This window comes from Cryptomeria japonica, chromosome 10 (genome assembly GCF_030272615.1).
Source record: "Cryptomeria japonica chromosome 10, Sugi_1.0, whole genome shotgun sequence".
NCBI classification, from domain to species: Eukaryota; Viridiplantae; Streptophyta; class Pinopsida; order Cupressales; family Cupressaceae; genus Cryptomeria; species Cryptomeria japonica.
Window position 1 is genome coordinate 451,309,619 of NC_081414.1, and position 27,695 is coordinate 451,337,313.

Consider the following 27,695-nt stretch of genomic DNA (forward strand, 5'->3'; position numbering starts at 1 on the left):
AAGGGACTTACGTTTATGAACATTGCTGGAATGTGGAATCTTACCTATCGTGCTTGGAAAATAAAAGGCAAAAGGATAAAAGGGTTGAGAGATCTAATCTAATCCTAAGAATGTAGGAAATGATTGTTGACTTGGTGCAATAAAACCAAGCTTTGCTTTGCCATGCAAAAACAACTACATAAAGATGGTGCATTCTCTTAAGGATAAGCAAATGATTTTCATATCACCTATGCACACCAATGTTATGAACAATGAGCATATAACAATTGAAGTTAAGCTTTTAAATAAGTTCAGTCGAACCATGCACTACAATTTGCAATCAACAAACTTCAAGTGGTATAACATTAGGCTTCATCATTCATCAACAATAAAATCTTCCATTCATCTAATTAACATCTAAAACTTGAGAAGTAGAGACCATGCAACATGTTGAAATAGCACACAAGATCCAGCATATGTCCAATGAAGTTAGTATGTTTATTACAACAATCCTTGGCAACAATCTCCTTGCCTCCTACTCTACTGCTACCAACTATCATCTATTGATCAACTACCAACTATTCTACTATCTATTAACTATTTTCCTTTACAAATGAGAGGACTGAGCCTTATATAGAGTTCTCAATACAATTCGAAGGCTTAGATTGATTCGAGATTAACGATCAAGATTATTTGACAAAACCCTAATTAGGGTTAGTTACAACTAACTTCATTGTAGCCAATGATAAAATTACATCTTGATGGACACATGTCCTTCCTTGAGTGTGCACCGATAGGAATTGAGGTTAGGTATTCTGAAGAAACTCCAAGGTAATGCCATGTGTCACTTGCTCCATGAGATGAATATGATACATCGAACTTGGACGTGCTGACTTGGAACCTCAACTCGGCTTACTTGTCTTGTAGATCATCACAAAAGAGTTCGTGATTGAGCAATATCTCTTGATACTTAATATTCTCCAAGTGCTCCTTGACAAATGTGATGATGATGGGGGCATATTCCCAAATTGTATCATCTTAGTGATCAAGTCTCTAACTTTGCTAAACTCTTCTAAAACTATTTGCTTGATCACTTTCATCCTTATAGCTTGACATTCGGGAATCTGCCTCTTGGTGATGTATTTCCATCCTTGATCTTGAACCCTTTCACCTTGGAATGTATACCTAGTCTTGAAATTTCCTTAATGTATTTACTATGATCTTGGATTTTCGGAGGAAATTCAAGATTGTTGCAAAATATCCTTCATTGTAGAGTAACGTTTTGAACTTGAACACCTTGATCTTGATCATCCTCTTTATCACCCTTGAAGTGTAAATCTTGTCTTTGCACTTTCATTGTTAACTTGAAGTTTTCATGTTGTTGAGTCTTGCAACATCATTCTTCATCATCTTGAACTTCTTGACGTTATCCTTGCACTTTCTTCTTTGATAGAGAAATGTTCTTTTGTCTTGATGTGGTCTCTTCACCTCCCTTGCTTTCTTCCTTGCAATGATTGCTTTGTTGATCACAATTGCCTGCTGAAGGAGGAATTGGAGTGAGCGCAATTTCATCATTGCAAGGAAATCACCTTAACTTGAAGTGCAAAAAGGTGGGTGCAATTGCAGTATACATGTGGAATAGCACTCTTGTAAAGTGAGATGGGCAGGATTGCAATATGGTCAAGGAGTAGCGCCATACTTAGTTGATTTAGCCTCATTGAAATGCACTCTCTAGGTTGTTAGGAAATTTCTCATTGGCGGGATTGCAATATCCTTGTGCAATGGTGCTCGTCTTTGAAAGTCTTCCCTTGTCTTGTAATGTCCTCCTTTGCTATCACCTATTGTAGCATTCTTCTTCATCATTCATTCAATCACTTGTTCTGTCATTTTCTTGATCATTTACTTCATTCCCATGTGATTGAATCTTTATTATATTTTTGGAATACTCAATCCCTTGGAGTGCATTAGCAATTGCAAAAGTTGTAGGTGGAATTTCAAGAATTTTCAAGCCCAACGGAATTGCAAAGAGGTTTTGCAATTGCACTCCCCTAGATAAAGTTAGGCAAATGCATGACTTGGAGAAGAGTGGGCGGGATTGCAGGAATGTCTTGCAATAACGCTCATCCTTACTCAAATCTTAAGGGCGGGTTTGCAGGTCTGATGTGCAATAGCGCCCCCCTTTGTGATCTGATTACCTTGAGCTTTCCTTGATGCCTTGATATCTTCTTCATGTTGCAACTGAGTCTTTCCTCTTTACCTTTCACCATCCCTCTTTTGAACATGTTCATGCCTTCTTCCATCATGATGTTGCCCTCGATGTTAGCCTCCCTCTCCATGAATAGCTTCTTGCATCCATCATTTCTTGTGAAGCCTTTCCAACATCAACCTTGCTCTTATTCATTGGGTACATCACCTGCAACTTGTGAACAAAATGAATAATATAATGATAATGAAATCTCTATGTTAATGAAATGTAAAAGCAAAGTGTGAGTTTAAGGCTTTGCATTTTGACAGCTTTAAATGGATTCCTGTGCTAATCAACTCCTCATGATCTCTAACTCCCTTTTGCATGAAATTGTCCTTGCTGTGATCTGATTTTTGGCATTTAGAGGTCATCTTGCAATTTTAATCATCAGCTCCTTTGTTGCCTAACTAATCACTTGATCAAACTGACTGTTTCTTGCTGATAATTCTTCTTGAAATATATTTCAGAGTCTGCTGTAGGTTGCATTTTCTGCTCTGCTCCTTAAGTTCCTGAGTCACCTTCACCACCTTGTCAATCTTCCAATTATCCGATCCACCTCTAATTATCGCATTGGTGATAATCTATTAATCACTTTCCAAATGGATCAACAGGGCCGAAAGTGTTTTTGCTAAGTTGACTTCAAGAAGGGCCGCACTAGCCTCTGCCACATTGTTAGTAACTGAGTTGAGACATTGCTTACACCAAGCTAAAACACGTCCCCTCCAATCACGAGCTACACAACCAGCCCTTGAGGGGCCAGGATTCCTTTGTGATGCCCCGTCAAAATTGATCTTGATGCAACCAATCTCCGGAGCTTCTCATTCCACTTTCTCATCTGGTATTTGAGGAGGATTAACCCGCCTTGGCACATTAACAGGCTTGAACTTGATAAGCGGCCAAAAGGCCTGAATCCTACTGCCCTCCCCATTATAAGGATGTTTATCCAGATTCACTGGACTGGTCACTAAACTTACTAGCTCAGAGATAGAATTCTCTATTGTGCTCAGAACGAGGGTTAAAGGTTCCTTGTCCTGAAAAATGCGTCAGTTTCTGTCTTTCCAAACCTCCCAAACTAAAGCCGAAGGACCAATGTGCCAAACAGTAGAAAAAACCGATCTGCTGCTGCTTTTTCCAACCTTGAAACATTTCCTTTAGAGAATCAGGAAAAGGGATCTGTCATCCCAGCTTGTTAAGTAAAAAGGGCCAGCATGCATGGGCGAACTCACAATGAAGAAGCAAATGGTCCACTGTTTCAGGATTCTTCTTGCACATAATACATCCAAATGGGCCAGCAAACTGAATCTTGCTAAAATGCTTGCCCGTAAGAATCCTCCCCATAAGCGCCAACCAAGCATAGGACCTAGCTTTTAGGAGACAATGTCTACCCCAACACAGAGAAAGAGGCCACTCTTGCACACCTTCCTCTAGCAATTTATACCCCATTTTCACAGCATAACTGCCATTCTTCGCCCCACATTACACTAGAGAATCTTTTACCGGAGAGATGAGAATACGTCTCTAACTCCTGAAATGTCCTTGTTTTGATATGTATGAGTGAATAAAGTTTCCATATTGTTAGGAAATTGTTGACCATGATAACTAATTGAGCATTAGAAACGTTGTGCTTGGATAATTTGAGCATCAAAATATTCAAGTTATTATAGCTTCCAAAAGATGGACATGAGGCTTCCACCAAATGAAGTCTTGGATATTCACATGAACCTCAAGGATACTGATTTTTTGACTTAGTGAGATCAGGTATTGTCTTGGAATATGCTTCCACACTTTGAACCCAAGCATCCAATTTGCCCCCATTGCTTGTGCCATCATGGTGTAGAATGTATATCTTGGTGCTCTACCTAGGTTGGGCAATTTGTCTTGTCATTTGCGGAACATGTTTGTTATCTACTGCATAAGATTGAGTTGAAAATCATTTTGTTATTACCACTGGTCATTAATATCGTGTGGATAGTTGAGCGTAATGTCCCCATTTTTGGGTTTTCTTGCTTTGTAATTGGGTTTAGCTTTTTGGGTGTATGCCAACCTTATCAAAGTAGCTATTTGATGTTACCAACAAGCTTAGATGGTCAAGAGGACTCAGTGGGCACTTTCCAATGTCAGTTCTAGCTTCTGGTGTGTTTTCCAAGATTCTTGGAGTGTCTATTTATAGTAAGTCACCCAATGAGGTCTGATAATCATCATTCATCATCAGCATCACTCTTACTTTTTGACCGTTTCTACAACTCAAGTGTAATATTGAGTTATATTTAATTAATTTTACTAAGGTTGCCAATTTAATTAAAATAATTAAATTTGTGCCCAAAATAATTAAAAATTAAAAAAACTACTTTTTGAAATTATAAGGTTTAATTAAATTGTAAAGTAATTTTATATTGCACTTTCTGGAAAGTTCCTGGTATGGTTGTAAAAGTGACTTTGGGTGCTCATTTGTTGCATACAGAAGATTCAGAGCTTGTTATTTTCTCTGCAAAGATTTAGAGATTTGTGCTTGTGGGAAAACTCTTACAAGCGGGACGAAAATCCCAATGATTTCTTGAAGCTGAGAACGAAAATCTTGTCTTCATTAGAGTGGTTCCATACAGAGATTGACAAAGTGCTGAAGGTGTTGAGCGGGGATGAAAACCCTCGTTTGTTGGTTTAGATTTAGAGGTGGATTCAGGCAGGGTTTGCATTTGTGCTAAAAGAGATTTACAAGTTTGGTATTGGATTAAAAGGTTGAATTAAAGAAATTTGTGAAGTCTTTAAAAGACAAATCTCTGATTTTTATGGTAGGAAGTTTCATGGCGGTTTACTGTTGATCTCTATTTGCTGTATGTCTTGGAATATGGAGTGTTTTGTTATGAATATTGATGGGAGGTGTGTGAGAAGTTAGGGGAGGTTGCATAACAGAAATATTGGCATTCAAACATACAGTTCCATTATCATTGAAGATTGGAGAGCAAATACCATGTCTTTACCTACAATAAAAGTTGTGTTGGTAACATGGACACATTTCTTTGTGATGCGAGGAGTTTATTGACCATTACATTTGTGTTGGTGCCAAGGTCTTGCTGCTGTTCATTACTGAGTATGTTAGCTATTTCTAGCAGCTCATTAAGAGTGATATTGACAATTTTGTGCATGTACTGAGACATCATTTCTGCCATATATATGAGGACAAATTATATGGATTATCTTTGCTATATTTCTTAATTTTCTGTCATCAAAAGAAAATTTTAGTTGTTATTTACTTTCTCAGATTGTTCCATACTTGCGAATAGAATAGATACTCTTTGTTATTTCCTATTTCTGCAACTCCAATCAGAAAATAAACTGGGAACTCCTGAACAGAATCAAAATTATATGTCCTCGAATATCATTCTCACATGCATACCAACTGTTTGACAAAATACTCACTTGGGAAAGCTGTTAAAAAAACTGGTTCAAATTGGTAGGGGATTTTACAGTGGGATCAGAGCTGGTGAAGCTGCCAGCTTCTGGATTTGAGTGTTGAAGTGTGCAATCGGTTTTGGTGAATTTCAGTTTGGAAAGCAAAGTTTAACTAAGGAAAAAAAGCTATTGCATTGAGACTGAATCAGAACTATGGGTTCTTTGTTAAGAATTTCAATGATACATTTAAGTGTGTCCAGCCACGGAACTTATAGAAAAATAAGGAAGTAGGAACTCACTCCTTATAGTTGGTTGGAGTAGAATTGTAGTCCATGCAATTTCCAGATGATGTTCTTCTCAAGTTGAAGGCATTGGAGTCATGTTTGTTCAAGGTAGACTGATCTGATTGGAGGAGTTTGAACTGGGCTTTGAAGTTATCAATGCTCACTTTGGTCCAGCACAAGCGTATGAAACATCCTCATGAAGATGTTAGACTTGCAGTCACCTGTTGTCTCAATGAGATTATAAGAATTATTACAGCGTCTATATCAACCTACAATGATGATGTAATGAGGAAGATTCTAAAACTGATTATTTGAAGCTTTCATGGGTTGGGTGAAACCAGAAGCCCATCCTATGATAAGAAGTGGTGGCTAAGATCAGGTTATGTGTCATTTTGCTTGATCTCAAATGTAACGATTTAATTCTCTAAATGTTCCAATGCTTTTTTGCCAAAATCAGATTACATCATGAGACAATGTTAAAGCAGCCATGCTAATTACTTTGTGCTTGATTCTAAATGAGGATGACGACATCTCCAAGCAGTTGCAATATGACATGTTGGCCATTTGGAGGAAGGAGTAGGATGTCTGACCTATAACTCATGATTTCTCAAAAAGACAAGTTCAGCAGAAAATTGAAAAGTTTAAAAAATAGTTTACTGAAGAGGAATTGATTTCATTGGGTTTACAGGCTATAGGATGTCCCAAAAAGAGCAAGAACCAAATGAGAAGAGAGCAATGATTTTTTACATGTCAGGAGGCTTGGATGCTACATCACATATGTGGGATCAATAAAGAAAGTGAATTATTGGAGCTACTTGATGTTGAGTACAAAGAAACAGCTGAGGCTATAGAGCTTGTAGGAAATGCCCTAACTCAGGAAGGATGTATGACAGAGTCCGAGATTGACTCCATCAAAAAGCATGTATCTTCATTTGATGAGGATTTTTTAACAAGGTTGCCAAAATAGCAGCCTCGGCTAAGCATTCAGATCAATTCAACGAGGATTTTGAGGCCTATGATGACATTGACAACACCCTTGAAAGGTATGATGAATCATGAGTGATTCCTAGCAGCAGTTCATTTATGTATGGCTGTTATTTGAGGCCAAAACAAGTAGCTTGGAATATTCCAAATATGATGATGAGGTGGATTTAATTGAGGATGCCTACTTGGTGAATTCAGAAATGGGAAGAATCAAAACTTTGTTGGAAGGAGGTTTATCATATGAATCTGAAATTATTGCAGCAGTTGGTGAATTTCCTTTTGACCAAGGGGCTGTCCTAATTTGTGAGCCTAAACTAAGTAAGGTAGGTGACATTAAAGGGAGCTGATTTGGAGGACCAATCAGAAAATGGTATTTCCAGATGATGATTTTGAGACACATAGTTTGAAGAATCAGCTGAAGGTCACTGAAGATTTGATTGTTGCAGCCTTAGTTCATTTGTTTGAAACTCACCAGATGATTGAAGATCTCTACTGGAAGGACCATATTGAGAGGAGACAGAATAACATGGAAGGTGATTTTTCTCTTGTGGATTGGTGGTAAAAAACGCTTTGCGGACAATGAAATCTGATTATTTGCAATTACTTTTAGACAGGGATCAAATCTTCAAGATTGCTGGAGTGTTTGATGATGCATTGAAAGGAAAGAGGATGAAGTTAATAAGGTCGTCTTGGAGCTGAAAGATACTAAGGAGGCCTTTTTGAATACGCAAATGACTCTTCTAGAAGCAGAAAATCAGCTTGTTGTCACTGAATAGTTCAAGGAACAAGAAAACAATCAAAAGACAATAGAACTCAAGCATGCGATTGCAGAGCTTGACCAAATGAAAGAAAACTTTGACTTAAGAGCAGAGTTCTAATTTGGCAGTTTTCAGATAAACAGGATGGTTGGTCTAAGTCAGAAAGTGGGAATACTTTCCAGTTTGTTGATAACCCACAATTTGTGATGAGTATTGATTTGACTTTAGATAGTCCACTCCTTGAGTTGGATGATGAGATGGCTCTTGTTCTCAATGACACAAGTGAGATGTGGGATCTAGGTGTGGTGTGTGATTATGAGGTGATACCAGCCAAATTGATTATTGGGCCACCCAAGATCATTGATGGTTTACTTCCTATAGTGGACTATTGTGGATTGAATCATTATGGGTTGATGGTTGACCTTGCGGGTTTACCACAAGGAAATGAGTACTATTTTGGTGAGGTGGGTACTGTTGATGTTAAATTTACAAGCGTCATCAAATGTGCTCTCAGTGGGGACCACATGGAAATCAGTTTAGCGCAACATCAGCATGGCGGAGTCACTCTTTTTGTTGGTATCTTTGCACAAGATCTTTTTCTGGGGTTATTAGTAACCAATGATGATGGAAGAAGCATCCTATGGGAAGACATGGGCCTAAAAATTGATAATAATGTTGCTGTTACCTCTTATGTTAGTCTTCGTATGAGTCCATTTGAGTTCTTGCAAGTGGACTAGAGAGAGGTTATGAGTAAAACTTGGCATCCTACCGAGTTGGTGACTTTTGGGCAGAAATTTCTAGCCAAGGGCATGATCAATAATTTCATCTTGGCCAAGACTATTTAGAATTGCAGTGATTGTTTTTGTTAATCCTACCGAGTTGGTGACTTTTGGGAAGACATTTCTAGCCAAGGGCATGATCAATAATTTCATCTTGGCCAAGACTATTTAGAATTGCAGTGATTGTTTTTGTTTGCAAACATTGTATCTTTAAAACTCAAACTTGCATGGTTGCAGATTTGAGAAATTTCGGTCCAGTCAGCTCATTATCAAGGTTAGTTTTGGGCCTAAGATGGAGAGGATAATAGGTTTGGCTAACCAATCTCAGTGTTTTTTGGATGTTCTGGCACCAAATTATTGTTATTGCTTATATTTGGCTTGCATTTGTGTTTGGGACAACAGTTTAGATTTCAGTGACAATCATTATTTGAGAGTGCAAGGTGTTAAAAAGAGCACTCATATTGACTATTTTGAGCTTGCTCCTATGGTATTGGTTCGTCGAAGAGCACTTCTCTAAGGAGTTCATCGAGTATTTGTGGTATTTGATTTCTCTTCTTTAAGATAGTTTTTCTGGTGGTCTTTTGTAGAGGTGTTTAGCAGGATAGTGCTTTGAGTAGATGGTGCTGTAGACCTCCTATGTTGACTTGGGACCTTGGGATCATATTTGGTTTTAGTTTGGTGATTTTGGGGTTGAGTTGGCATTGCACGAGGACAAACAATATTTGATAAGGGGGGACTGTAATGTCCCCATTTTTGGGTTCTCTTGCTTTGTAGTTGGCTTTGGATTTCCGGGTGCCGGGTGCCGGGTGCGTGTTGGCCTTATCAGAGTGGCTATTTGATGTTGCCAACAATCTCAATGGTTGAGAGGACTCAGTGGGCACTTTCCAATGTCATTTTTGGCTTCTGATGTGTTCTGAAAGATTCTTAGAGAGAGCCCCTATTTGTAGTAAGTCACCCAGTCAAGTTCGGTTATCATCATTCATCATTGATATCATTCTTGTGTAGTCAGTTTTAAATGTTGGACATTTAACCTTTTTCCTAAAGTGCTTGAAATAATTGAATATTTAAATATATAACTTTTTGAGGTTATAAGGATTAAATGAATTATAAAGTGATTTTATATTGCACTTTCTAGAAATTTCTTGGGATGGATATAAGAGTATACAAAGCCTTTCTAAGTACCTAGAATAGGCTTGGATATGTCACTTGATAAAGTGATTTCATATTGCACTTTCTATAAGAAATTTCCTGGGATGGTCTCAAGAGTAGGCTTGGATATAAGAGTATGTCGGAATTCAGTCAACAAAATCAGATATGGGAACATGGAGGAGTTGTAGTGTTTGAGACAACAATGATGGAAATGAACCATAAGATTTCGCCTATCATCCATCTTTTGTGAAGGAACCCGAGGTAGAAGCAAACTTGGCTTAGGAAAGATGCCAAGGAACAAAGAAACAAAATGCACAATCAGCATAAACTGGGCCATGTGTAATGTCCCCATTTGGGGTTTACCATCATTTAGTCCTGAAACAACATTTTTAACTTAGAGTGAGAGTTGTAATATATTAATAAATATAATTTTATCAAACTGAACACATTTTATTATAATATTTAACTGAAAAATATGCCTAGGAATAGCTTGGGATATGGAACTTATCTTGAATGAGACAATGGGTATATGCCACACACTTATTTAGGACACTGACTGAATTGCTATTTGTGATTATTCAAATGTAAGTTTTGACACTGTCATCATTAACTATAGGATTGTGGTTGCAGGTATTATACTTTAGTTCAAGCAATGAATAGTATGGCAGTATCGCGTAGAGAGATATGGCTGCTATTCCCGATGGGAAATTATAGTCTGGTCACATTCCGATATTATTCCCCCTTGGAAAGAATTCGAATCATCTTAATGTATGATGAGGAATAGTGCTAAAGAGACACGTCTCTTGTCTTTTTGTAATCGCTTCTCTTATCTATCCTTGATCGCACCATTTCATTAACTTTATGATAATCGATTAGATCACATCCCTTCACTATGTAATTGATTAGCCTTCAAATCCAAATAGGTTAATAAACACTAGATGCTTAATCGCACCATTTAGTTATTTGTCGGTTAGATAGTTTATATGAATTACGTGGTGACTGAATATTTTCCTGATTGGGCTTATGTGTTATGGCATCCAATGAATACTTGAGCGTGGCCAATAATATTTCTGAAGATTATCGTTGTCGACAGGATAGAAAATGATATGCCTTAAAATTGTGTTGTGTGAGAATGAAGACAAGAAGTGATGTGGCTCAGTGTGTGATTCGTATTTCACTTCAGAAGAGTTGGAAGGACTTTATATTGTTGCTAGGGAGACCATTCTGACATGTGTCAGATCTGGTCTGCCACAAAGATTACCATTTGATATGCTAGACACTTAAAACAGCAGCAGCAATCAAGCTCAAGGAATTAGTGAGTTGAGAAATTTTTATTTGTGTTTTCTTGGGTTCTTCCATTATCTTCAGCTACCAGCCATTAAGGAGGGAGAAGTGGGGCCCGCAAGGACTTGGGCAAAGACCCCAAATATAAATATCAGCTCCAAGGATTAAAAATAGAAATAATCTTATTTGTGTTTTCTTGGGTCCTTCCATTATCTTCAGCTACCAGCCATTAAGAAGGGAGAAGTGGGGCCCGCAAGGACTTGGGCAAAGACCCCAAATATAAATATCAGCTCCAAGGATTAAAAATAGAAATAATCAGAAAATATTCACTGTGTGAGGTATAGCATCTGAATTATATGTGAATTGTTTTATGCATCTGAAATCAGTCAAAAGGCTTTCTATATAAGGAATTGGTTTTATATATATATTTTTATATTTTAATTGTATTATTATTATATATTATTAAATTCTATTTTAGAGCGGACATTATCATGTTTTGATTGTTTAGATGGGGACATCACACCATGGGAGAAGAGTTTGGATTTTATCCCAAAAGCCTTTGTAGAACCCAAGTCAAAAGTCTAATTTAGAAGCCCAAGGTATGAGCATACTCGGCCTGAGAAGAGTGTTTTGAACAAAGGGAAACAATGCAAAGTCAAGCCTAAACTCGGCTATGGGAATGGTTTTTGGATTTTATCCAAAACTTCTTCCTAAGATTGAATTCCACTTCACCTTCCTTTCACTGAGTTTCATCAGAAGTCTGCAGCAAAACTCAGTAGTGGCAAGGATATTAAGATTCCTAAAACTGTTCCTAAGATTGAGTTTGAGAGAGGAAATTTCATATGGCACAAAACTCGGTGGTAGGAAGTTGTTGAGGAAAATCCAAAATCGATTTTTATGCGGTGCCTTCTCACTGAATTTCTTAATTTCCTTCTAAAAGATGAGTTTGGGAAGTAATCCATTTCATGTTCCAAGCACTGAGTTTGATCAGAAATTCAAACTATGTTTTAATAGCCGAGTTCAAGGCTAGGTTTTCCATGAGGTCTTCCTTAGGCCGAACTTGCCTTCAAAGCAGAATTTTACTAATTGCAGTTTCAACTTTCAAGTGCCCAAGTTCCTAAATACCTTCCTTTTCCCGAGTTTCAAAGTGGATTTCCAAATCAGCTTTCAAGGTCTGAGTTTTCCCTTTTGGTAGCTCTCCAATGTCAGATTTCCCAATCAGGTTCCTAAGTACGAGTGCTCCAAAGGGGTGTTCTCAGGTCTAAGTCAAGTTCCAAATTTCCAAGTGCCTCATGTCCAAAATTGATTCAAAGATCTGAGTTCATGGAACAACAAAGTGCAGAATCCAAACAGCTTTCCTAGAACTGAGTTCCCAAGTAGATCTTCCTAATTGGCTTCCTAGACCCGTTTCAAGGTGAGTTTTCAAATCCAAAGGACCTTCCAATGGCTGAAGATTCAAAGCATGTTCCTAGGACTAAGTTTTCCTTGTAGCATTCCAGAGTCCAAGTTTAAGAGTAAGGGTTCCAAATCTGCTTTTTAGAACAAAATTTGTCCAAGATCCTTTCCAGTGACTGAACTTCCAAGAAGAGTTCTTAGCACTGAGTATCAAAGAATGTTCCGCTCAGCCTTCCAAATCCTAAGTTTTCAATCGGCCTTCCAAGTGTCATGTTCAAAGTTTCCTGAGGACCTTCCAAAGGCCTAATTTCTAGGATCCAAAATCCAAAATGATGTCCAACGAGTTGAAATACCAAATTTGCATAACAAAAGGTTTATCCTCCAATGGATTAGTGAAGATCCAAGCTTCTTAACAGTACAAGTTTGTCTTTCCTAATCTGTGTATACAAGCCAAGCAATGTCCATAAACCAAGTTATTTTAACTAGTTTGAGAAGAAAGCATCACTTAGATTTCCATATCAGATGCAAACTAGCTTGTCAGATGCATAAGTCCCTTTGTGATTACCAACAAATCGCATCCTAAGTGATTTATTCCAAGTGAGACTTGACGTCCGGAACTCTAAGGTTGTTTTATTTGATCAAATATACAACATCTATGATTTCCTTATTTAAGAGAGGATAGGATATACCAAGTATATTTTATTCTGCATTGTTAGTGCAAACTCCCCCATCAATAGTGTTTATGTGCTAAGTGGGTCTCTTTCCTTGTAATCATTATCAAGATATATGAGGAAAATTGTCATTAGAGTAAATGACTACTTATGGAGGTCATCTTGAGGTGACTTTAGGACACGTCAAATTTCACAAAAAATTAAAGTTCAAGTTAAGAATGCTTGTTAAAGACTTCAAAACTGAGCACAATACATTTGGGCTATACTTGGGTTAATTTCACATTGGTTAGAAGTGTGCGATTAGGGTGACTTATAAGTCATAGATATTATAACTAACTATGGAGGTTATCTTGTGATGACTTTAAATTATAATAAAAATACGAATACCAGAAAAAATAAAAATTCTATTTAAAAGTGCTTGTGAAAGGCTACGATACTTAAAACACAAAAGACATTATTTGGGTTGTGGTTGTGTTAATTTCACATTGAATGGAATTATGAGGCATGGTTGACTTATAAGGCATCACTTGCTCCAAAAGCTTTACCAAAGGGAAAGAGGCTAGAGGGTGAAAATTGACATATCCATTGTTCCCCACGGAAAAAAAAAAGAACAAATGCTTGGAATGTTACTAGAGTAAATGACTACTCATGGCGATTGTCTTTAGATTCTTTCCAAAATTTAAGTTCTAGTTCAAATTGCTTGTGTAAGACCCTTGTTTCATATTTGAGTTTGTTCCACATTGGTTAGAATTGTGAGACAAGGGTGAGTTACGAGGAATTATATAATCTAAAGTATCGCCAATGAGGAAATAGATTAGAAGGTGTCGAAAACTGTGCATTATATTCACTATCCTCAACAGTAATAACAAATGTTTAGAGGTGCTGGTGTGCCTTGTAATCACTACCAATATAAATAGGATAATGTCATTATAATAAATGATCATTCATTGTGGTCATTTTGGATGGCTTAAAAACACAGTTCAAACCAAAGATGTAAATATCTTAATCGGCAAAAAATCGGGAAAAAATCGACAATAAATCAGCAAAATTATCGAACATTTGAAAATATATAATTTCTTAAAATATTCTAAAAAAACACATGTAGACACTAAATTTATAGAACACAATAGCATATTACTGGTTTCCATCATATATATAAATCATAGTTTGAGTCAAATACATACCATATAGTGATATACTGTGTTGCATGGGTACCCGTACCCAACCCCCTAGAACGCATATTGGAGACTGGTACGCGTGTCCCGTACCGGAGACCCATCAGGATACGTCTCTACACATAGGAGACTCCACGTCAACGAACCCTCCTATCTTCAACCTAAATAACACGTGCAAAAGTCAAAAAGTTTGACGCGATGCATGGGCAGAAGCAAAAACCACCGACATGAGCCCCATTTTCAGACATTTGTATGACATTTTGATTTGACTCATTTCACATTTGTGTACTTAAACTTCAAAGTGAATGTTAATTCTTGTTTTGAAAGTTCAATGTCATTATATTTTCAGATTTTCTATAAATTATTAAATTATATTTAAAAACAATTTGGCATCTCCAAGTACCCCCGTCTCCTATTTTGAAAAAATAGCCGTACCGGTACCGGTACCAGTCTCCAACGTCTCCAAGTACCCCCTTACCCATGCAACCTTGGTGATATACCAAAAAACAAGTTCAAGTTCTAAATACTTTCGAGTCAAATACATATTGTAGAGTCTAGACCACAAAATAAATCAATCTCTTAAGTGTCTGCTATTTCGCGTCGCGTGACTTGTGTCAAACCTAGAAAACATGAAATGGTGAACTTTTTTTTATTTTTAACTTAACACAACTTTTTAGGGTTCCGGGCCTTTTTTTATGCGCGATTTAATCGTGATTTTTTCCCCCACGACACGCGAGTTTTTCTGAAAAAATTGGCTGAAATTTATTTGGTGACTAAATCGGTTGGGCAAATGGACGACAATAAATTGCGATTTGCCTGATTTAATCCCGATATTTGCATCTTTGGTTCAAACCCACAAAATTTTAAATTCCAACTAAAGAAGCCCATTGGCTAGAATTTTGAAACATTACTTACTCAAAAGCTTTGCCAATGAGGAAAGAGGCTAGAGGGTGAACATCCCAAAGTCGTGGATTCTATTTATGTTGTAGTTAGTTTAATTTTACATTGGTTAGCATTGTGAGACTAGGTTGACTTTTAAGATACTGAATGCTCTAAAAGTAGTGGATTATATTCCCACCTATAATAACAATACAGATTCTTGTGTGCTTAATGGGTCGGCTTGCCTTATTGGAGTAAATGACCACTTGTGGAGGTCATCGTGTCATGACAAAAAAACACACTGGTCAATTACAACTCAAAATTAATGTTCTAAATCGTATCGTTTTTAACAGAAATTGAAACAAGGAAATGGCTCTTTTTCCTGTGGAAGTGTTTCTCAGATTGCTTCTCTAGTTCAGAATAGGCCAAGTTTGGGGAGTACTCATTTATGCTGTATTCTAATTAAATCTTCATTTATAGTTTGTATTTTTTGATATTTTAACATATTTTAGACAAAGCACATTAATAATAATTTTTTCTAAAGAATATATTTATTGTAAACAGGAAATTTGCATATTCCCAACGTAGGAAGTTTTACTCCGCAAATAACCAATATCTTAATTATATAAACATTATATCATTTATAACCATGGGCTCCTCCTTTTTTAACATGAACGTATTTACATTCATGGTTTTAATGAGTTTCTTACTTGTCGCTTGTAGCATGAAAGCTTTTGTTAACTTGATATGTATCTTTTTGGGTTGTTATTTTAGACAGGTATGGAGACCCGAGCTATCACATCTCTTGCAGCTAACCTGCTTGTGCACCATTTCAAAAAGAACAAGGAAAAATATTCTAAAGAATTCCATCCCATACTACTAAGAAGAAAAACATTAAAAAACAGAGAAGTGATGACGAAAGGCAGAAATGTCATGTGGATTTGATAAAAAATCTAGTAAACTAGCAAAACAAATGTAGATTTGGTATTTCAATGGAAATTATGCTGGTATATTCTGGACCTCGTCCCATATAAACAAATACATCTTTGCCGTTCGCATCAAGCCTTCAGAACATGATGGAGGAGGCATTCAAACCAACAGACTATTAGTGGCTAGAAGACAGGTTTGAAATGATATTTTATACTGTATGGGAATAAATCACTGAATATAAATAAACCAAGAACAAAGACAGCGCCAAAAACTTAATATTTCATCTTCCAAGAGAAGGGCATTTAGTTGATCATTGTCTTCCTCATCTGAAAGCACGTGTTTTTAAATTTACGATTGCCACTGGCCTTCTCTGCTAGTAAGTAGCATATGGACGATCTTGTCAATGACAGCTGCATGGCCTTGCATCTCATACGTTGTTTTATATGGTTTTTATAAAAATATGACCAAATGATCATGAGCAGAAGATTTGTGATCATACAGGAAGATCCAATCATTTTATATGTATGCTTTTTCTTGTCCTTTTGGAGTCTCGACTCAGTTGGATGCTATTAAGTCATTGAAGGTTTATGGCCTTACTAGCTCCATTCTGTTCATCAGGGATTCAATGACTATAGTCTATAATTGTTAAGTGTTCATTTTAATACAGTTAGTTCTTGTGTGGTTTATTTATTTTGAAACTTTGATAATAATGACTATTTTTCTAGGGAGCCTACAAGTTGGAACATAAAGGAGGGTCCAGTCCACGGGTTTGATTTTTATATTTATGCCCACATGATTCCCACGATAATTTGAACCTGGATCTTCCTTGTGATAATGCTCAGGCTTTACTTCTTGGTCACACCTGCTAAATTGTTGTTTTTGGCTCGTGTTAATTCTCCCTTTAAATTCATGGCAACAGTTGTGATGATGCTATGTGGTATCTTGTATCAATTTAAAATGATGTGGTTGTACCTGATTATATTTATATTAAATTCAGTATAATATATTTATGTCTATACGTACAACGTATATATATTATATCAATATGTATATGTATTATATCAATATGTATATGTGTGTTTTTACATACACAAATTCCTGTATCTTGTCTCGCCCAGATTTGGAAGATTTTGTTAGATTACCATTATTTTTTAAGCCTGGTGACTACCTGATAGAGCATGACAATTTGAATGATTCCTTGTCTTCGGTTCTTCTGAGTTGTTTGCAGTCTCATGTTTCTGAAGGCTATGATGCCAAATCCTGCTAAAGATGAGCCAAATATTAGTTACTATGAAGACCATATCATCCAATTTGTTTCCATCTTATTGCTTAACAAGTTGTCCCATGGAAGTAGACTAAGGTAAAAATATAGATTAAAATTCAAATGCAGGTATGGCGGTTGAGTGTATCCCATCTAACTCTTACTTTTGCTATTTCAGCTTTACTGGCTTGATTATCATTTCTTTCAATGGAAGCCTGTGGTGACTTAAAACGTAGATTACTAATTCAAGATTCCTATGATGTGCTATTTTACATTATCTTGGCACTGGCAATAATTTTCTTATTTCAGGTGTTCGATGGACATGGAGGGAAACATGCTGCCCAGTTTGTTTGTGACAAATTACCAAACCTCATTGTCAAAGATATGCACTTTCCTTCAGAAGTTGAAAAAGCTGTGAGAAGGGCATTTTTGCATATAGATACTGCTTTTGCTGAGGCATGCTCACTCAACACTTGTCTCTCTTCGGGTACCACGGCTTTGGTTGCAATGATTTTTGGAAGGTATGTGCACTGGAGTGTAAAATCTTTGTTCTATACTATATTGGCAATGACAACACACTGATCTTTTTGTTCTGAGGCTTTTTTCGACAGGTATTTGCTAGTTGCAAATGCAGGCGATTGTCGAGCTGTGTTGTCAAGGCAAGGGAAGGCAATTGAAATGTCCAGGGATCACAATACTGATTGTTCTAGGGAGAGAAAACGTATTGAAGCATCTGGGGGCTATATTGATGATGGGTATTTAAATGGGCATCTAACTGTTACAAGAGCTCTTGGTGACTGGCACATGGAAGGAATGAAAACGAACAGTGTTGGTGCAAGGGGGCCTCTGAGTGCAGAACCAGAGCTGAAACGGATAACATTGACAGAGGAAGACGAGTTTCTAATTATTGGTTGTGATGGCCTCTGGGAAGTATTTAGAAGCCAAAATGCAGTTGACTTTGCACGCAGGAAGCTACAAGAACATAATGATCCTCTTGTGTGCTGCAAGGAACTTATAGATGAAGCATTAAAACGTAAGACTGCTGACAATCTTACTGTAGTAGTGGTGTGCTTCCATACTGAGCCTCCCACCAATCTTGTTGCCCCCAGGCAACCGGTCCGGAGAAGTATATCTGCTGAAGGATTGCGTGGGCTGCAAAGCTATTTGGACAGTTTGCGCGATTAAAATCTCTATTTGATTGCACAATTAGTAAACGATGTTGTGGTAAAAGGATGATAGCAACTAAGTTGCTTATAGACATCCTGTGGATGGGTGGACAATAGGATTTAGTTTATAGGGTTGATGAATAGTAGCTGGGAAGGTGTTGAACTGTACCATATGAGGCAAGTTTTGCAATTTTTTTTGCTTCTTCTAGTTTTGTTCAACTATGTTCTTCAAACAGAGATTGCTTCTGTTAGAGATGGCAATGTATTATATTGCTATCCATTGGTATCTCTGTTCCTCTTATTTCTGTAGCAATAGCCGTAATATTAGGCAATATCTAAAGATTGGTCTAAGAACGTCTGTAAATATTGTGCAAGTTTTATTTTGCAAGTTTTATTTTTCTGCTGCTTCTTTAAGTTTGGATAGTAATATTGATTCAGGATGCATAGAGTATATTTTCCAGGAGATTGATGAATCTACTCTGATTTCCACTCATAATGCTTGTTTTATTTCACTTGTCATAAAGTAGCTACTCTTTAAATCTATTTTTTCACATCTATTTGAATGCATTTTAGGGGTCAACTGAATTAGTTTATGTGAAGCACAAATTGTACATAGAAATGTGTGTTGGAATTAAAACCAATATTTTCATAGAGATTATTCACGCATTCTTTATGATGCATGAATTCTGTGATTTGCAATACTTATTGACAAGAACAAACCAAAAATTGTATTCTAATTTTGAAATTTTAGCGCTCAAGTGCATGATTGTGGGGTTGAACCCACATTTGCAAAAATATGTGGGGACATGAGAGGGCTTAGATTAAGATACACATTAATGCCATAGTGATAAGTAAATCTCTTCAGTCATTCTCCTAAATTAGACACAAAACTTAATGGGAAATGTAATAGGTATGCAAATTTCACCATTACAGTTTTGCACCCACTTTGAGGTACATGTGAATTCTTGAATGATCATGCTTCATTCACAAACATGCATCTAAAGAAAATATTTAATCATGTAGGTTTATCCCTTGGCATGCACTCTGTATATCGTAGGTCAATTTGTTGTGAATTTAAATTAGGGTAGTAATAAATTGATGACATAAAAATAGGTAAATAATGTATGTCATTCACAATTGTGACTAATGCGTGACATCATCCATATGACCAATGTGGCTCCAAATTGAAGGTTCTAGAATGCATGGTTTCCATATCACAAATATTCACTTCCAAATTGGGAGGGTGAATAGTAAAATGTCATTTTCATTTTGCACTATTACCCTTTGGCAATCAATTCACATAGAGATGCTTTTACATGATGGTGGTTATGAGGAGCATTACAGCTATGTTGGGAGATTGCGTGCAAGTTTGCATTGAGTAGGTAAGGGCATATACATTAGCAATCATCTTTACCCTTAATTTTTCAAAATTTGTCAAAATATTTGATTTTAGGATAGTTGTTTAGAATTTTGCATATCATAGGATGATATATTTTAGAGTGTTTATAGTTCTCATAATGGTAATCATAGATCCAACACACTAAATGTAGGTTTAACTCATGGGCTCATCTTAGGGCCATGGGTTTGAACTGTAGGATTATTGTAGGGTTGTGATTTTACCATGTAAATCAGTTTACCTTGATCTTGACATATACACAATGATTTTTTGTATAAATTTGTGTCAGTGTTCATTTATTTATTGACCTTTAGATGTATGCTAACGACGCTTTTGTGTTTGTGATGTGTTAATGGAGGTTGTGAGCCTTGTACGTATGGTTGTGTTACCCACACTTCATTTTGATCTCAAATACTAGCAATTCTCATACCTCTTGATATTAGTCATAAGTTATATGAGTGGTGTACTGATAACATAACTTATCATTAGGGTGGCATGACTTTCACTAAGATCATAGTAGGTATAGCATTTCAAGGATGCAACTAGATTGTATCGATTGTTGGCATTTCACATTACATGGCTAGAGGTCATTGATTTTATATGGTTTGATCTAGTTGTGTCAAGATTTAGAGGGGAAATAGATGGTATTCTTGTGGCCACTAGCTTATTCTAATGCAACTTTATGATATCTTACATTGTATTGTGGATGTGAGTGTTAGTACACTCTAAGGAAGATCACTTCTTCAGTGTTGCATCTTTAAGTACTATTCCTCCCAAGTTTTTCCTCAATTACAAGAATAAGATGCACATGATTAGTGTCTTGATAGGACACTAGCAAGATAGGCATGTGGAGAGGGGAATTGAAGACATTTTTGATCGATTTGGCTCAATAATATATTAGATGGTGGCCATAAAGATAATTGCCCTAGATGTAGACAACATACTCAATTATCTCAATGTCTCTTCAGTAGACACCACAAATTATGGAGATGTTTCATTTTGATGGGAGAGGGTGTGGTCCACAATTGGAGAGTAGGTGGATATTGATGATGATGTTGTTCTTAGTACATATAGTTAACATATTGACTCAAGGGCCCGTTGGTGTACGCTATATCATATACCGAACATTAGAATAAAATATCCAAAGATACTCTATTCTCTCCTAAACAAAATCACTACTTGTGCCAAGATTGCGAGAAATACCACAAGGCGACTCCAAGGTCTATATGTGTGAACGAGCGACTTTATGTGGATAGCTTCTTGGGTAGTGTGTGCTGAAATACAAGGGGGACTTACGCTTGACAACTAGTATAATTCACAAGTTGGACTTAGGTGAATTTATCAATAAATGCTCTTTGTTTTTGGATTTTCTGATTTGGGATTTCAAAAAAGACAAAAAGGATAAGGGTTTAGGAAATCTAACTACTGCTAAGAACTCAAGAGACGATGTAAACTAGGTGAAACCAATAAACGACACTTTGTTTCGCCACACTTAGGACAACTGCACAAAGCATGTGCAATCTTCTAAGGTTGCGCTCAAGATTATAAAAAGGATAAGGGTTTAGGAATTCTAACTACTGCTAAGAACTCAAGAGACGGTGTAGACTGGGGGAAACCAATAAATGACTCTGAATTCTAATCCTTCCAAATTATCTACACATACAACAAAAGTGGTTTCCCGATCTAATTGCTGCTTTTGGAAAACATCTCTAATAGATAGGAGGTTTGATTCCTTAGCCAGATTTTTCTTTAGGACTGGTCTAGTGGTAAAGATCTCGTGTCTTGGTCTTTAGATTTTCTAACTTCATATACCTCTCTTAGATAGTTTCGTTTTCAAGTACCTCTGTAGCTACAAGGTAAACCTTGTCTAGAATTTCTTTTATTTGCTCTTCAGCTCTGACAGCATTTGCCAACTGTTGAAGCTTGTTGGACATGTCCAAGGCGGAATTTGAGAGTCTCATGCCAAGGGACTTGCTTACTTCATGCCATTCTTGAATGTGCTTATGCTTGGGCATGATTCCAAGTTGAACAAACCTTCTTTTCTTGTTATGAGCGAATTTTAACCTTTGTGCCACTTCGTCACACTCATCCAAACTGCCATGTCCATTTTTGACTTGTCATGTTTATACTTGGACTATCTGGAATAAAACCCTAATTAGGTTACCTCACTTTTTGCACTTAAAAGACATGATTTTTCAATTTTGAGGACATGGGTATTGATCATATGGATTAAGGAATGATCTTTTGAAACAAAAACCTAACTAGGGTTTCCAGTTGCTTTTTACACTTAGAGGCAAAATCCTTCAATTCTGACAACATGTGCAGTAATGATATGGCCTAAGGATCAAAACCCTAATTCCACAAAAAAACAAAACAAAACATAACCCTGCTTTTTGTATTTAGAGGCAAAATTTTGCGAATCTGAGGACGTGTATTGGCCAAATGGCCCAAGGAACAAAACCCAGGTTCTACTTTCAAAAAAGTAGAAAAAAGCAAAAAGCGAAAAAAGAAAAAAACAAGCCAAAAAAAGTTGCTTCTTGGATTGTGCCCAGTGTTAAAAACAAAACTTTCTAAATTTAGAGAAAAACAAAAAAATAGAAATTCCTAAAAATAGAAAGTTGTCAGAAATGACCCAAAGGAATTGCAATCCTCGTCCTTCAGACCTTCTAATCACTTTGACAACGTTGAAACATGATTCTGAGCATGATTCCTCTATTTGGCTCAGGATGACTTCAAAACTCTAACTCAAAACTCTCAGAGAAAATGGATTTATGAAATTGTAGAGCTTGGACAAAACCCGAAAAAGCAAAAACAGGGGGTCCCCATTTGCGATGGGGCGATGTGTGAAATAGGTCACAACAAGGCCTCTACTAATTATGTGACAATGCTGGCTTGCGAGTGGCCATGGCCATTCTATCCTTTCGATGCTCCCTTAGTGTAACCTACTAAAGGTGGGGAAGAACTGAAGTCGCATTTGATATCACACCTCTTCAATAGGCTCCACCCAAAGTGGATTGGTACGATGACAATCCAAGTAGATATTTAGGGTGTTATATTTTAGGTTTCTTCATTTTGCTATTATTTTTGGCATGGATTGATGGAAGTTGTAACTTTGTGGGAGTGTGACCAAGTGGGTGGTGCTTATTTCATTCTTATGTAAAAATATAAATAATAACTAGAACACTTAAAAGTATGGATGAATTTTCTATTGTTTGGATGGGTATGGCTAGAACAATTAAAAATGGTTCCTTTAGTGGCACAACAATGCATTCAATTTGTTTGCGAAGGAAGAGTTATAAACTTTCAAAGAAATATATCCATAATAATATTATAACAAAAATTACTTACCAAATAACTTTTCTTACTACATTTTACACTGATTCAACTGTTCTCTTTTATATGTGCTTTTAATGTTTGCTCACACCATGTTTATCCTTACTTGTTTTATGTTTTCCCATTTGTTTATGTTTAGACCTTTATGTATTCCTTGTTTATCCCTATCCCTCTCATCGTTAACCTTATTCAACTAACATTTTTTTTAATCCATTCATGTGGATTTAAACCTTTATTTCCATTTTGTTTGGCTTAAAACTCATTCATTGATCACAATGAAATGCAACCACTACCGCACCTCTTCTTCACATAGGAATTTGATCCTCATAGGATCAAAGATCAACTCTGTAACCAAGTGTGGACCCTTAGGGCTGCCCCAGGTAGAAGGTTTGTCCTTTTATTATCTTGCCACCATAATTAATTTTTAAGCCTATTAATGTTCAACCACTATGTTTTTAAGTCACTTGAAAACCCTCTAAAAAACTATTTATACCCTCAATTTCCTCATTTCACATCTTTGTAATACATTGCAAAAATAGTCACTTTGAAGCAACAATTTTATTGCGCAAACACTCTCTTTAGTAAGTATTCTTGGAGGAGTTTATTGTAAAGTTTTACCATTGGATTGCGTTCTCTTTTTGAGTTTTCTTTCTCTTTGATTTAAGCCCTTTTTGTCTCTCTTCATACTTTGGCCATTGATGTTGTCCATGTTGGTTATGGAGCCCATTTCATTATAGAGGGTTCACGTAGGATGACCCCTCTGCTCTCCGACAAGTGTTTGAGTATGTCCCACACACGCGCGCGCGCGCACACACACACACACATGCGCGCACACAAATTGTTCATCATTAGACCATAGATCTAATGATAGAGATTACATTGGCTTTTATTGCCTTGGAAGGCAATCCCCTATTATGAGGGCATGTTGTATTACGATCATGTATTTGATTGTATTGTGTCTGGAGATTGTGATAGAGAGAAGAGGAAGTTACATCAAATGTGTTGTAGGTTGTGTTCCTTCATTTTGTTGGATAAATAAAAGAAATGACTAACTATTTCTCTATGGACACAACCCTTATTGGGTGAACCATGTATTTTTGTGTCCCCATGTTTTGTATTAATTTTTGTTCTAGATTTGTATCCATTTTATTGTGTTTCTTTGTGGTCCTATTCATAACAATCAGTATCAAATTCATACCTTTATAGGAGGGTTTCTTGGTTCGAATGAGAGCAATCATGGAAGAAGACAAGTCTAGGTTGAGAAGTTTAATGGCCAAAACTACTAGCTATGGAAGAAGCAAATGGAGGACTACCTAATTCAAAAGGACCTTTTCTTACCATTCAGTGGAAAAACAAAGAAGACAATGAATATGAGAGATGAAGAATGAGATATCCTTGACAAAAAGGCAATAAGAACAATATGGTTGTGCTTGACATTATTAGTGGCTTAAAATATGTTGAAAGAAATGACAATGATAGATTTGATGTTGATATTGGATAAATTGTACGAAAAAAATTGTATTTCCTTTGAAATATTTATTTAATATGAAGATGTTAGAAGGTGGTTTTGTTTTTGATTATTTAAATGAGTTTAACACAATTACCAGCCAGTTATGTTTTTAAAATGTAACCTTTGTTGAGATTAGGGCTCATTGTTAGAAAGTTGGAATATGTTGGTCATGGTTGCTAGTAATTTTGTCTTTGGTTCAAATACTTTAAAATTTAGCAAGTATTGTTGATGCTATCCTTAGCAAGGAAATATGATAGGAATGCACAAGTGAGACATAAGGTAATGCTTTGATTATGGAGAATAGGGGTGTTAGGGGTCCCACAGATACTGAGAGGGGGGGGGGGCGGGGGGGGGGGGGTGGTGAATCAGTATCTAACTGGTAATAAGAATTTCCTAAGTTAAAACATGCAGAGCATAATATAACAGTGTGCCAGTATGCAAGAAATAATGCAATAAACAGAATCAAGAATATCCACATGAAAAGTACACCATAACACAAGATGTTTAACGAGGAAACCCGGTGTGGGAAAAACCTCGGTGGGATTTGTGACCCACAATATTCACTCACTGGCCAATAAGAGAATATTACTTACAATAGGGGCTTGCACATGCAGGAAGGCCAACTGCCTAGAGCTCACTGCTCAATGGGAAGTCACACTGACTTACAATAAGGATTATACTAATCCAATAACTTGTACTACTTTACAATAGCATCTTCAATGCCAGATTCAGTACCGGTTCCTGCTCTGTTATTTACATATACCCCTTGACCTATATTTCGCACATTAGGTCTGCCTAATATTTTCCTTTATGCTTCTACATCCTTTTTTTTTACAAATGTCTATAATGATCTCCTTTATATATAAGAGTCATTTTACAATTTGCCAAGTTGGCTTACAATAATAAACAAAATATTACATAACAAAAATCCTGTCGGCCTCTGTGCCGGTATACTTTCTTTCTTCTGTGCCGGTGCCGGTGTAGAGTGTTCTGCTGATGCTGGTGCACTATCTTGCTGGTGTAATGCTTTGCCAGTATAATGTCTCGCCGGTGCCATAGGATTGCAAGGTTGCCATCAATGACAAAACCTTCAATCACATACAATGTCTTATTGGAGTGTGCATATGCCAACAATCTCCCCCTTTGGCATTGATGGCAACACTCATGAGAAATTTCAAAAAGTGTTCAAAAGTGTGCAGTCCAAAAATGTTACCAAAAATGTGAGAGCTCCCCCCTAAGCATATGATTCCTGTGTTTTGAACTTTCTCATCCCACTACTCCCCCTTTGGCATCAATGACAAAGGTTGTCAAGATGTCAGTAGAGTTTTTAGGTTCAGCTATCCATAACCTCAACCTTGTAGCTGGGTGGTTATAATCTGAAAAAGATCTCCCAAAATTAAGTTTATACTATCCATAAACTTCTTACTATCTTTTATTGCTGTCTCAGTTCTCTTCACTATACCGGTGAGATGCTGCAAATACTCTGCCGGTGTTTTGCTGCCCTGTGTTAGTGCCTCAAAAATTTCCTTCCGCAGAGATGCTAAATAGTCCAATCTTGGACTTAGTTTATATCTCAAATGTTTTGCCTTATTTATTGTCCTTTCTTTCTCCCTTTCCAATTTGAGTAGTTCTTCCTCAAAATTTGCTACCTTCTCTTCAAAAACTGATAGTGAATCAGGTGAGTTGACAAAGTTGTCTGCAATTTATTTATCTCATCCTGTGCCTTGCTTATTTTCTTGTCAATGTCTACAGTCAAAAAATTTGTTTTACATGTATCTTTATACAGATTTTTGTATTCTTTCAACAAACTACATAGTTCCAATAGAAGTGTGTCAAAATTTCTGTTACACTTCTTTATTTCCTCATCAAAGAATTTTTGTTTTTCAATCTCTACCTTATCCTTCACTGAATCTTCCTTTATTTTCTCAATATTTTCTGAGATGTATTTACACAATGTATCCAATTGTCCTAAAGAATCTTTATTATCTATATTACAATTAGGTGCTATTACCTTCAAAATTGGTATGGAATCATCAATTGCTTTATAAGCCTGTGAGCTGCAGTCAGTTATTTTCTTGATAGAGTCAAGTAATACCTCAATCACATTTGTTGACTTGAATGTTGATGATGATCCAACAATCTGAGTGCCGGTGGTAGTAACCATGCTTGTATTGACCTCTGGTAGGTCAGTTTGTGTCTGCATTTCTTTAAGCACTGGTTTTCCTACTTCACTAGTTACCGGTGGCACTGTTTCCTTATGTACCTGTTCCGGTTGATGTTGTTCCGGAGCCTTTAGCTCTTTTGGTTTCTCTGTATGTTGTGTTGTCTCTGTCTGTGACTCAACTTCTACCTTTTTTTCTATATCTTCTGCCGGTTTCTCTGTTTCCCTTGCTACCAGAGGCTCATTAGCCATATCTGACTTTTCAGTTGTATCTTTATCTACTACTATGTTGATCTTCTGAGTATCAACATTTACAGTATATAGTACTTTAGAATTAGGATTGCTATCCTCTACATCCATATTTTCTGCTGTCGGTTGATCTTCAGTAGTTGTTGTTTTCACCGGTGGAGTACTTAAAGAAGGTGGGGGTAAGTTGTCTTTAACTTTGATGCTTGGTGGTCCACCAACTTTACCTTTACCCTTGTCTCTATCTTTCTGATATACCTTTATAGGTTTAGGGTTCCTGTACTCTTCTTGTTTTTCTTTGTCAACCAGGAATATATCCCATCCATCTTTTGTTTCCTCTGTTACTTTATTAACTCTTCCTGCCATTAGTGAAATATGCTGGTGTGCAGTAGAGAATACTGACCGGTTTGCTTGAGCAATCAAGTCATCAATTTCCTTTGGAGAGTTTACCGGATATACAACAAGTAGTTTCTCAATTTTTATTTTCTTGTCTAATTCTATCATTGCTTGTCTTCTGGCCTCAAGTCTTTTGAATAAATCATCAGGAATTTCATTTGCTACTTCCATCAAAAATTTCTTGTACATGTCCATATGCAATATAACACTGTTCTCAACTTGCTCTTTCTCATCAGCTGTTAGAGTGTCATAAATTTTCTCTATGTTTTTCAGTTTTCCTTCCTCTGTGATTTCATTTAGCAGTACATCAAGAGGGGTCAAGTC

General features: G+C 36.7%; 1 protein-coding gene across 2 annotated transcripts in view; it reads left to right on the plus strand.

Moving 5' to 3' along the window:
• LOC131067531 (probable protein phosphatase 2C 57) overlaps window positions 1–18,743 on the plus strand; it is a 94,164-nt gene extending 75,421 nt beyond the window's left edge. For both annotated transcript variants that reach the window (XM_058002570.2, XM_058002571.2), the window contains 2 exons: window positions 17,473–17,684; window positions 17,775–18,743. In XM_058002570.2, coding sequence (XP_057858553.2) covers window positions 17,473–17,684; window positions 17,775–18,348 — 786 coding nt within the window. In that variant the 3' untranslated portion in view covers window positions 18,349–18,743. The remainder of the gene's footprint in view (window positions 1–17,472; window positions 17,685–17,774) is intronic.
• The last annotated feature ends 8,952 nt before the right edge of the window (window positions 18,744–27,695 follow it).